Source organism: Hemiscyllium ocellatum, chromosome 10 (genome assembly GCF_020745735.1).
Source record: "Hemiscyllium ocellatum isolate sHemOce1 chromosome 10, sHemOce1.pat.X.cur, whole genome shotgun sequence".
Lineage (NCBI taxonomy): Eukaryota > Metazoa > Chordata > Chondrichthyes > Orectolobiformes > Hemiscylliidae > Hemiscyllium > Hemiscyllium ocellatum.
The window spans coordinates 113,004,640-113,017,825 of NC_083410.1; the positions used below are offsets into that span (position 1 = coordinate 113,004,640).

A 13,186-nucleotide genomic window follows, 5' to 3' on the forward strand; every position below is an offset into this window, starting at 1 on the left:
GAATGTTGGCCCTTTTTTCAAGGGGGTTGGAGTATAACAATAGGGAAGTCTTACCGCAACTGTACAAGATGCTGGTGAGACCACATCGGGAGTTCTATGAGCAATTATGGTCCCCTTATTTAAGGAAAATTTATATTTTAGTAGAGGCAGTTCAGAGAAAGTTCATTAGGATGATATCTGGTATGGAGGGACTGTCCAATCAGCAACCGCTAAACTGGTGTTGCAAAGAGTAAGAAGTGATCTCATTGAAATATGAAGGTGCTTGATAGGGTAATTGCTGAGAGGACGTTTCTCCTCATGGGATAGTCTAGGACAATGTGGCATTGTCTCAAATTAAAGGGACACCAATTTAAGACTGAGATGAAGAGTCTCAGTGAGGTGACAGTCTTTGGAACCCCTTGCCCCCACAGCTCTCTTTGACAGAGTCCTTGTGAATATTTAAGGTTGGGATAGATTGACTCTTGATGAGTAGGGGAATCAAGAGTTACTGGGAAATTAAATAAAGTGGACATGAGGAATGTCAGGTCAGCCATGATCCTATTGAATGGCAGAGCAAGCTCAAAGGTCTGAGTGGCCTCCATCTGTTCCTATTGCTTATTGTCGAGGCTAAACTCCAATGTAATAATATACCTGAAAGTGTTTTGAAACTAAGAGTTTGCTGTAAACAAATGCGACAATACAATGGCTTTAAGAGGTGTATTTGGTCCTTTTTTAAAAAATGAAGAAAAGCTGAGAAGCGGTGCCAAGCGGTCTACTCCAAAGCGAATGAAGTACCAGCTTAAGATGCCTTAGTTTTTTTTAATATAAAGTTGGACTGAAGTCAAACTCCCACAGAACCAGGATTTTTTTTTCAAGTTTAGCCATCAGTAGTAGGGGTCTAGATGTGGAACCTCTTACCCCTCTCCCAATTATAGCTAAGAGCAGGGGTTCTCTTTCTTCTGCTAGAATTGTATAAGAAACAATTTATTTTACTGAATTCGTCTTTGCCAAGGGTGTGCTTAGGGGATGGTGCTATAGTTAATTAGTAGTAGTTAATATATATTATTTTATTAAGCATTTCAATAGAGTTACAGTTAAATCAATTCTTCTCGTTTGTTTTTATTTTGTCTGTATTTTAACTATAGTGTATGAATAAAGTGTATTTTGTTTCAAGCCTGGTAGTTTGATCAATTGAATTGCATCCAAAACACAAGGCCTTGCATTTATCTTTAAAAATAAGAAAAGGTTAGGTTCTAGACTATCTTAATAAATTTTGAGGAGGTTTAGTCTGGTTCATAATACAAGTAACAAGGCTGATCAACTGTACGATGAAAACTGTAGTTCAATTTATTACATTTCGGTAAACAGGTGAATGTGTCATGCAATGAGAAACTGAACCAAGAGTATCAGGCTTGATTGATGAAATAACATTGATGCACGTACTCTGTGCATATTTTGTTCTATAGAAGCTGTTTTAAGGTATTGCTATAATACCTTATACTTTGCTGCAGTCAAAGCTTTAGTCTATAGTTACATATGCATTAATAGCAGAAGACAGGCAGGAACAACTCATGCAAGCATTTTATGCAGGTTAAACAGCACAACATAATTAGAATTACCAAAAGAATCAAGGTCAATTTCAATGTTAGTATGTTCCTCTCCACCTCCCAAAAAAGAGCATTCAGCGCCTTCCTCATTAATATCTACCCCAACAGTATCACCTGTAGAGACAAGAAAATCAGCAAAAGCATTTATTATACATTGAACATCCCATTTAATGTGAACAGCGTAATTCCACATTAGTGCATGCAGAAGACAGTATTCATTGCAGCACATCCTGTCTGTTGGTTTATTATTCTTAGATTTAATTGTATCACATATGCAAAGACCCAAAAGCACTCAGGATTGATGTCCATGAAACATTACAGGTGTGGCAGAAATGAATAGCATTAACACTAGTAGGTTAGCATCAGCAGAAAGATCCGTAGCAATACAAATTCCAGATTTCAAATTTGATTAAATACAGAAGCAGCGAACCCGTATTTAAAGGAAAAACATTAGCAAAGTGCACACGCCACAATCCGTTCTTTTCTGTTTTAAGAAACATCATCAGTAGTGGATGTGAGCAAGACTTTGTGCATGCTTAAAACACTTATATGCTGCAAGCTAGGTCTCAGGGAAAAGCCCTAAGTGCTTGTCTTTCCCATATTTACTTCCTAATTGCACCACCATTCTTAATGTGAACTAGCTGGAAGGTGGCTTCTGATATTTCAAGCAAGTGCAGATTGACAGTTTGGTTGGTACAGGTGCTGGTAGTATGAGCATCAAAATTAGCACCTAGTGCTGAGACCTTCAGCATTTTTATTATTTTCGGTTTGGAGCTGCGAACTATAAGCTGAGAGCAGAAGGTGATCTTTGACCTGTGACAAGCAACTAGTTTTAAATGAGAGACAATCAGATTAATATTTGTTATAAGGCTAGGCCTGGAATTTATTTGCAGGTTGGTTTTTGTCCTATAATTGTCTATAGATATTTTAACACTGGAAAGGCAATATGCTCAAACAGATGGCAGATGCTTGAATGTTAACAGGACCTGCCTCACAAGGAAGATAGCATTAAGAGACAGAGAAACCAATGTTTGCACTGTTTTGAACATTTTTTTTGCCAGAAGGAATGTGGCAATCATAGCTACAGGACAGAAATTCAATTGCTTCCTGGTTGTCCTCCCATTATCAATTTATTGACAGTTTGGAGAATAGAGTCTTAGTTACAAGAATTCACAGAATGTTCCTTGCTTTAGAAACCAAGCAGAATACAATCCCATGTTCCTGTGAAATTGCGAATTGTGGAAACTGCTTAAGTGAACTGGACAGTTACATCTCTCATTTTTCTTTTGATTTATTTCTTAAATGTGTGTTTGCTGTGTATCGGTCTGTCTGCGAGAGAGCAGGGTTAGAATCCAAGAAGATTAGGTTTAAATTATAGAAATTAGTTAGGTTACCGTGTTGTTTAACATTGGTCAGCTAAAGCTGCTGTATTAATAACAAATTGTTAATTATTTTATTTCAGCTATAAACATGATCACTATTACTGATTATTCACAAAATTTGGTACTGATTATTCAAAAGTTTGGTTATGAATCACTGGGGAAATTGGGAGAGTCAGTTAATTTGGCTGTCTGTCACCAAATCATGACACTATAGTGGTGCCACAAGGCTGGGAACCAATGGTGATGATGTACAATGTTTCTAGATGCTGTCAACATTACTTCTGAGAATGTAACACTACCACTGGGCAGAGTAAAGTCTGGTCTAAAGAAACCTGGTGCAGTCAGGGGGACCCACTACGAGACAAGTGTTCCAGTGGGCATTAAAAAATCCAGCTGCCTTAATGTTTAGATGCTGTCAACTATCTGAGACCTACATTCCAGGATAGTGTTAACATCGTACAAATCAGTGATACATTTGCAGCAACTCTGTTATAGAAGCTACTCAGCTACTTCACTGTTTTATTTCAATATATTCTGGTAAAGAAAAATACCTTGCATTTTGTTTATATAGACTCATGACCTTAGGATATGCAAGGAATATTCCAGTCCAAGCCACTCCTTGTTAAATACTCTTCTTTCCCTTCTTGTTGTGGGAGGAGGGGTTCTTGTGAAAAATCAAGTAGCGTTGCTGATGGAGAAGGGGGGGAGCTGACTGGGAAGAGAGGGATTGAGCTCAATGATCAGCCATGGTCATAATGAATGGTGGAGCTGACTCGAGAGGTCAAATGATGCATTCCTGCTCATATCTTCTATGCTCATGCAACATCAACTCAGGCTCAGGTTAATTTCCATCTCACTGCCCGAGTTTCAATGAAATGTTCATATTTTTCTGTCAGTAGCAGTTATCTAGTAGGAATTAGCAATGTAAGTGTGAATGAAGATTCTATACTGAGGCAGAGTCACAAAAGGACAGTACCATTTGCAGCAAGAATAAAATAGATGCTCAGACAGAAAAATGACTGAGTTAAGATTGTGGAAAGCCTTCACCTGCAGATTGGGAATCTGGAATGGAGCGTTATTAGAGTTAAAATTTCACTAACCTCCAGCTGCCTTTGATCTTTCTCTCAACTTTTCAGTATTCAGTTCATTGTAACTGGGAAGATCAGACATCTTAACACCAGATCGAGCTTCTGCAATTAGCTGACGAGCTCTCTCTCTCAACTGACGACGTCGCTCTTCATCTTGGTGCTGGAAGATATTGAATAGCTGCCATCACGGTAATTGACAAAAACTCAATTTCATTGCAAAATTGATCATCATGATAACAGGCATGATGCTTCAGACAGCATTACCAAGAACTCTTCCTGTGTAGTGTACAGTATTCTACTTTAACCTGAAATTGTTCAAATTGGAGCTGGAGTAAAAATATTACATTCAGATTTCACCAAATCAAACTCATTAATTCCATACATACTTTAATACATAAAGCAAACTGAAAACACAGCAACATCTGCCAATGTAACCATATGATTATTTAATCACACTAGAAATCTCACCAATTTGTTACATATACGCACAACACTTATTCACAATTTAAGTTCATCGTCCCATCAATTCCAAAATTATTTTGTGAAAGCATGCAATTCTGTAACAAACGATAAGGCAGTTAATGTGTTCACACCAACAACAACACTCTTCAAACAACTCTACAAGATGCCCAAGAGGGTGTGAAGCTGCTAGTCCTCTGTGGCACACGCTGTTCATTTAGTCTTTCAACACACTGACACAATTTAGACATGTAATATAATTGACACAAATCAAATATTAGAGGAGAAAGTGAGGACTGCATATGTTTGAGATCAGAGCTGAAAATGTGTTGCTGGAAAAGCGCAGCAGGTCAGGCAGCATCCAAGGAGCAGGAGAATCAACGTTTCGGGCATGAGCCCTTGAAACGTCGATTCTCCTGCTCCTTGGATGCTGCCTGACCTGCTGTGCTTTTCCAGCAACACATTTTCAACACAAATCAAATATTAGTTTATTAGAAACCAATACATGTGTCTTTGCAGGCTAATTACATTTACCATTAATATTTACAGCAACACTTGCTGGATTATGTAGTTGTGTTTTGTGACAGTATTGTAACTGAAAAAGAGAAACGGGAATTTGTTGTACCTAAACATCCAGAAATGGAGATTATATTAGTTACAACAAAGTGCATCCCGTTTACCCTCCTTAAAAACAATGCCGTTTCCTCTTGATATTCAGTTAACTGAAACATAGACAGATTTGATTTGACAAAATTACTTCAAAAGCATGCTGTTCTTGCATAATAAATTTCACAAAATTGCATTTCAGTTTTAAGTCTAAGTTTTTGAATATGGAGAGCAATAGTCTCAAGAACTTGCAACTTCTCTATTTAATGCAAAAAAAAACTAAATATAAGAAATCTGAAAAAAAACAGAAAAAAAATCGGGAATATTCACTTTTACATTAAGACTATTCCTTAGAACTCAGTTCTGATGGAAGATTTTATATTCTAGCTTGACTTTCTTTTTACATGTGTGGACTGAATTGTAGCACACTTCCAACACTTACTGTGTTTATTATTCTCTACAGACTGCACTTAAAGCTGTACATGCAAACACTGTACAGCATTTCATCACTTTCAGCTGCAGTGTTGAGGCTGCTTTTGGTGCAATGGTCTTCAGTGAATAAATACATATTTATAAGGATTAACTTAGTTTCTTTGAAAGGATGTTATAATGCTTTACTGGTCAATCCAGGAAGCTTGTAATTGTACTAAAAATGTATTCCTATCATAAAAGCAGCATGATCTTAAATAGTTATTTCTTCATGATGTAGAGATTACTTAATTTCCCATGCAACCAACCATGTTGTGATGTTGAATCTTAAACTGTAAACATATTTTCACTAGGAATGCACTTTGCATTTGGTCCTTTATAGTTCATCAACTATACCTCTCTCTGCACAACATCATTAAACAGTTCCAAGTTCTTCCACTCTGCTCCACCCTATGGGAACTCCATTTGCTGAAATCTTCATGAAAAATTCCCAACAAATTTTTAAAACTTTAGCCTTATATTTGTTTCTGCTAGTTTGACACTTATCAAAATAAAAACTCACCTTAACATAGGCCTCTGTATTTACCACTTACACTTCTCCTAGGTTTAAAAGTGTGGCGCTGGAAAAGCACAGCAGGTCAGGCAGCATCCAAGCAGCAGGAGTCAATGTTTCGGGCATAAGCCCTTCATCAGGAATGTGGAGGGGGAAGGCGACTGAGAGATGGATAGGGAGATTTTGGTGGGGGAGGAGGGAGGGGAAGAGAAGGTAGCTGGGAAGGCGATAGGTGGTTTTAGGTGGGGGTTAATTGTGATAGGTCAGTGGGGAGAGGGAGTGGATAGGTGGGAAATGTGATGGACTGGTAGGACAGGTCAAGAGGGCGATGCAGAGTTGGAGGGTTGGATCTGGGATGAGGTAGGGGGGTAGAGAGATTTGGAAACTGGTGAAGTCAATGTTGATGTTGTGTGGTTGTCGGGTTCCAAGACAGAAGATGAAGTGTTCTTCCTCCAACTGGGTGGCTTTGACTTGGCGGTGGAGGTCCAGGGTTTGCATGCCCGTGGGGGAGGGGGAGTGGAAGGTGAAATGGTGATGGGGTTAGTTTGTGCATGTGTCCCAGTGATGTTCCCTGAACCACTCTGTGAGTTGGTGCTCGATCTCCCTGATGTAGATGAGACTACATCGAGAGCAACGGATGCAGTAAATAAGGTGGGAGAGTGTACTGGAAAATCTCTGCTGGATGTGAAAAGATCTTTTAGTGCCTTGGATGAAGGTGGGGTGGGGGGGAGGTGTGTGCACAGGCTTTACACCTTGTACAGCAGGTGAGGAAAGTGCAGAGTGTAGAGGGTGGGTTGGAAGGGACCATGGACTAACAAGGAAGTCATGGAGGGAATGGTCTTTGCAGAACATAGGTAGGAGTGAGGAGGGAAATATATTTTTGGTGATGAGGTCTTACAGTAGGTGGTGAAAATGGCAGAGGATAATCCACTGAATCTGGAGATGCATGGGATGGAATGAGGTACTTATTGAGTCACATAAATCCATGTCGAGCATGTCTGTACCCTCAATTTTTCCTCACTATCCAATCCTCTGATTAAGATGGACACCCTATAGTCCTTCCCGCACTACTGGTTATACAGATTGTTCATTGCATTGCCATAGGTATTTGGCCTGGTGAATATCAAGTCTATAAACATTTTAAACTTTCACTCATCATACTTCATCATCATTATAGAATACTTGTGGCACTCAGTTATTTTTAATGTGCACTTTATACTTGTACGTAAAATTCATTCTTCACACAAGTACATATTATTTAACTTCGTTTTGTTTATGAATTGGCTGCATTCCCCCTTCACATTCAAGTTTTTACTTTGATATGACATATAAATCTCACCAATTTACATTCATATCAAGTTCCTAATAAAAGTTAGGAACAAAAGGCATCTAAACTGCCTCACTGAAGGAAGCATTCTTTCTACATTTGTCACCTTCCTTTGGTATCTTACGGACCTTAATTAGATCGCCTCCATTCTTCTAAACTCCAGAGAGTATCAATTTAAACTGCTCAACCTCTCTTCATTAGACACATTCCTGACCTCCAATCCAGGGAACCTCCTCTAAGCGGCCTCCAATACAATTGCATCCTTCCTCTAGTAAAGGGTTCCAAATTGTGTGCAATACTCCAGTGGCCGTCTCATTGATGCCTTTTTACACTCTATTCCTTTCATAATAAATGCCCGCCTTATTACCTGCTGTACCTGCATATTAGTTTTGTGATTCGTGCACAAGGACACCCAGATACGTCTGCACTACTCTGAAGTTTCTCTTCATGAATTACTTCAGATGCTATGTTGCAATTTTTAAAAAAGTTTCTAATAATCTTATACAGTTCTCACTCATACACTTGATATGAAAAAAATGCCCATAAAACCCCATACAGATTTTTTCCAACTCAAGTGTTTAATCTAATGTAAAAGCAAAGTTCTATCTAGACTCTACGTCAGTTGGCAATCCTTTAATAGTATGTTTAAATTGTCAATCAAGGTAAAAAGGAAGAACTCCCAGCTGAGATAATCTACAGAACATGAAATAAATCAATTTTTCTGCAATCCATTAAAAGTCTAGTCCGAAATAATATTAACAATATGATGAAATATTAAGCATCTTGATAACAGAAACAGAGTAGCAGATCTGAGTCAGCTGGGGATATTGTGCCAAAGGCCAAGAATAACTAACATTGAGACACACAAAATGAAGCAAAACTACAAAGTTAATACAACAGTGCTGGAACTACTGATAATTGCAATAAAATGCTGGAATTAATGCTGTTGTGGCAATAGTGAAATCTATTATAACAGGACAAATATGTGGCTGAATCCAGAGTTAAATTTTAACTTAATTGGAAGTGGTGTAGTTCTCAGATAGCAAAATGGAGATGGTGTAGTTAGTTCTGTCACAGGAGGAGGGAGGGAAATGAAGTGTTTTTTGTGAAATAAGCACAGATATGCCAAATAATGAACTATCAAGATGAGAAAACAATTAAGAGGTACAGTTTGCTCTGAAAAGATATAGAGTGGTATTACGAAGAGGAAAGCTAAATTTAACAGGTAATTTAAATCAAGCGTTTTTGGCAACTATACAAGATGACTGCTTTATAACTCAATGAGGAGAGGAAGCCATTGAGGCAAGTGTTCATCTTGAGTACGCCTTCATAAATGACCCAAACAACATACTACAATTGGAAACTGTCGCACCTTTGAGATAAAACAAGCATAAAATCTCTCAGTTCACAATAGCATATCTGAAATCCAGATCCAAAGACCAGGAGGTGGGGGCCTGACCTAAACAGGACAGAACTCTCAGAAATGAGGGAAGAAATAAATATTGGAGAAAGTTAGTTTTGCATGTCAGTAGAAGACAAGAGACTAAATGCTTGCTGTTGAGTATGCAGGCTAAATCAACATGTAGCATCAATAGGCTCAGACCAAATACACATGATCCTAAATAGATTAACAAGCAACTTAAAAAATAGTAAAGAAGAAAAATGACCTTAACAAATCTTGCAGACAGGAAGCTGAGAAGGTTCACTGGGATGAAAACAGCAACATGCAGAAACAGGTCAAAAGGTTGATCGTAAGGGCAAAGAGAGACCTAGAAAAAAGCAAGCTGCAGAGGCAAAGCATAATGAGACAGAAATTCTATCAGTATTATAACAGTAATAGAAATGTCAGAAGAAGGGAGAATATTAAAAGATGCAAAAAGGGCAAAAGAGATAATAAATTTCATAAAGAATGAATGAATGAATTTGTATTTATACAACACTGCTCATAATCATAGTCATACAGCAGTCCTGCCAGTCTGTGCTGAATATATTCCCAAATTAAACTAGTCCCACCTTGCAGCAATTGGCCCATATTCCTCCAAACTATTCCTATTCATGTAATTATCCAAATGTCTTTTAAATGTTGTAACTGTATCTGCATCCACCATTTCATTCCACACACTAAACACACTGTCTAAAAATGCTGCCCCTCATGTCCTTTTAAAATCTTTCTCGTGTCATCTTAAAAACATGTTCCCTAGTCTTGAAGTCCCCCACCCTGGGAAAAAGACCCTTGCTATTCACTTTATCCATGCCACTCATGATTTTATAAACCTCTATGAGATTAATCTCAGGGCATCACAAAACTCTTCCAAACAAGTGGATAATGGTAACCAATTTGGGCACAAGCTCCCACAAACAGCAATGAAATTTTAAAAAAACGGTGTGCTGCGACGGTCAGGATGGCCGTCAACGATTGAGACCGGCACTGATGCTAATGACATCACATAGTTGGGGAGGGTCTTCTGGCTGCTCTTCTGGCCCCATCCTGCCCCACATCCATTTCCCCACCCATCCCTCTCCACCTGACTCCCATGCAGCCCCTCCCCATCTCCCATGTGCCCGTGCTCTGTCTACGCAACCCTTCCATACCCCTCTTCTCCTGTCCACGCAACCCCCCGACACCCCTCTCCTCTGTCTGCACGCACCCCCTTGTCACCCCTTGCCCCTGTCTGCCCAAACCTGCTCTACAACTGTCATCTCCATCTGCCCACAACCCCTCCACGACCCTCTTCCGCTGTCCAACCACAGCCCCTCTACATCCCGCACCCCCATTCGGCTGCACCCCCTCTACACCCCTCACTGCTGTCAGCCCGCACCCCCTCTACGCCCCTCACTGCTGTCCGCCCACACCCCCCTACACCCCTCACTGCTGTCCGCCCGCACCCCCTCTACACCCCTCACTGCTGTCCGCCCGCACCCCCTCTACACCCTTCAATGCTGTCTGCCCGCCCCCTCTACACCCCTCACTGCTGTCTGCCCGCCCCCTCTACACCCCTCACTGTTGTCTTCCCGCACCCCCTCTACACCCCTCACTGCTGTCCGCCCGCACCCCCTCTTCACCTCTCTTCCCCACCTCTTTTGCCCGAAACGTCGATTTCACTGCTCGTTGGATGCTGCCTGAACTGCTGTGCTCTTCCAGCACCACTAATCCAGAATCTGGCTTCCAGCATCTGCAGTCAATGTGTTTACCTCTCTTCCCCAGTCCGCCCGCACTCCCCATAGGCCACAGCTTAGCATCTATTGTTGGAAATATGTTGGAATTCAATTATTATGGAAATACTAGCAGAAAACTTGCAAATTCACAATCTAATCAAGCAGAATCAGCATGGCTTCATGAAAGGGAAATCGTGCCTAACTAATTTATTAGAGTTCTTCGAGAAAGTCTCAAGCAGAGTGAATAGATGGGAATCAGTAAACGTGTTGTACTTGGATTTCCGGAAGGTGTTGAACAGGGTACCCCATGACAAGGCTAAGTTATAAGATAAAAGCGGATGATGTTTGAGGTAGGATGTTATAGAATCATAAGAGTCATAGAGATGTACAGCACAGATACAGACCCTTCAGTCCAACTAGTCATGCTGACCAAATATCCCAACCCAATCTAGTCCCACCTGCCAGCACCTGGTCCATTATCCCTCCACACCCTTCCTAATCATACACCCATCCAAATGTGTGTTAAATGTTGCAATTGTACCAGCCTCCACCACTTCTTGTCAGCTCATCATCCTCTGTGTTAAAAGGTTACCCCTTAGGTCTCTTTTATATATTCCCCTCTCACCCTAAACCTATGCCCTCTAGTTCTGCACTCCCCCACTCCAGGGAAAAAAAAACTTTGTCCATTTACCCTATCCATGCCCCTAATGATTTTACAAACCTCCGTAAGGTCACCCCTCAGCCTCCAATGCTCCAGAGAAAACAGCCCTAGCCTATTCAAACTCTCCCTACAGGTTAAATCTTCCAACCCTGGCAACATCCTGGTCAATCTTTTCTGAACCCTTTCAAGTTTCACAACATCCTACCAATAGCAAGGAAATCAGACTTGCACACAATATTCCAAAAGTGGCTTAACCAATATCCTGCACAGCTGCAACATGACCTCCCAACTCCTGTACTCAATGCTCTGACCAATAAACGAAAGCATACCAAATGCCTTCTTCACTATCCTATCTACCTGCGACTCCACTTTCAAGGAGCTATGAACCTGCACTCCAAGGTCTCTTTGTTCTCCCAAGACCTTTCCATTAAGTGTATAAATCCTGCTAAGATTTGCTTTCTCAAAATGCAGCACCTTGTATTTATCTAAATTAAACGCCATCTGCTACTCCTCAGCCCATTGGCCCATCTGGTCAAGATCCCTTTGTAACCCAAGGTAACTTTCTTCATTGTCCACTACACCTCCAATTTTGGTGTCATCTGCAAACTTACTAACTGTTACTCTTATGCTAACATCCAAATAATTTATATAAATGACAAGAAGTAGTGGACCCAGCACTGATCCTTGTGGTACTCTACTGGTTACAGGCTTCCAGTCTGAAAAACCACCACCACCCTCTGTCTTCCTCTTTGAGCCATTTCTGTATCAAAATAGTTAGTTCTCCCGGTATTCCGTGAGATCTAACCTTAGTAACCAGTGTTGTGGAACAGAGAGACTTAAGGGTTCAGGTACATACCTTTTTAAATGTTGTGTCACAGGTAGGGTGGTTAAGAAGGCAGTCAGCACGGTTGCCTTCATTGCTCAGACCTTTGAGTATGGGAGATGGGACGTTATGTTGAGGTTGTATAGATCTTTGGCAAGGCCTCTTTTGGAGTACTGTGTGCAGTTCTGTTTGCTATACTATAGGAAAGATATTATTAAATTGGAGAGGGTTCTGAAAAGATTACCAGGATGTTGCTGGGAATGGAGGGTTTGCGTTATAAAAATAGGCTGTATAGGCTAAGAATCTTTTCATGGAGCATTGGAGGTTGAGGGGTATCCTTATTGAGGTTTATAAAATCATGAGGAGCATAAATAAAAATGAATAGCAAAGGTCCCTTCCATAGAGGGGGGATTTCAAAATTCAGGGCATATGTTTAAGGTGAGAGGAGAAAGTTTTAAAATGGACATGAGGGGCAACGTTTTTACATGGAGCGTGGTTTGTGTATGGAATGAACTGCCAGAGGAAGTGGTGGATGCAGGTACAGTTACAACATTTAAAAGACATTTGGATAAATGTATGATAGGAAAGGTTTGGAGAGATATGGGACAAATGTAGGCAGGTGGGACTAGTTTAGTTTGAGAACATGGTCAGGTGCAACTTTTTCACACAGAGGGTGAAACGTGTATGGAACAAACTGCTAGAGTTGGTGGTGGCAGCAGGTACAATTGCAACATTTAAAAGTCATCTGGATGGGTACATGAATAAGAAAATTTCGTGGGATATGGGCCGAATTCTCACAAATAGAACTAGATCAATTTAGGATATCTAGTTGACATGGACAAGTTGGACCGAAGCGTCTGTTTCCACGCTACATAACTCTTTAACAACAAGAAATTGTTTGACGATTGATCACTAGTACATAGATCAATGACAAAGGTCTTATTTCCAACAGTCTTATGACTGGTTGTCACATAACTGAACAGTATGGGGCAGGAAACAAGATAGAGAAGGGTGATGGTCTCCATCAGCTCAGAAACTGACTGTTGTCTGTAGTTAAAATTCATTTTAACCTGAAGAAAATCAGCTAACCTTTATTCTATAGTTGGTGTAAATATG

The 13,186-nt window shown here is 40.3% G+C and overlaps 1 protein-coding gene across 3 annotated transcripts in view; it reads right to left on the bottom strand.

Annotated features, from left to right (window-relative positions):
* The window catches only part of ehbp1 (EH domain binding protein 1), a 389,620-nt gene that overhangs the window by 91,471 nt on the left and 284,963 nt on the right, over window positions 1-13,186 (bottom strand). For 2 of the 3 annotated variants that reach the window (XM_060831882.1, XM_060831883.1), the window contains one exon: window positions 4,069-4,216. In XM_060831882.1, coding sequence (XP_060687865.1) covers window positions 4,069-4,216 — 148 coding nt within the window. Of the gene's footprint in view, window positions 1-1,598; window positions 1,701-4,068; window positions 4,217-13,186 lie in introns of all 3 variants that reach the window. The other variant, XM_060831884.1, reaches the window with a different exon arrangement.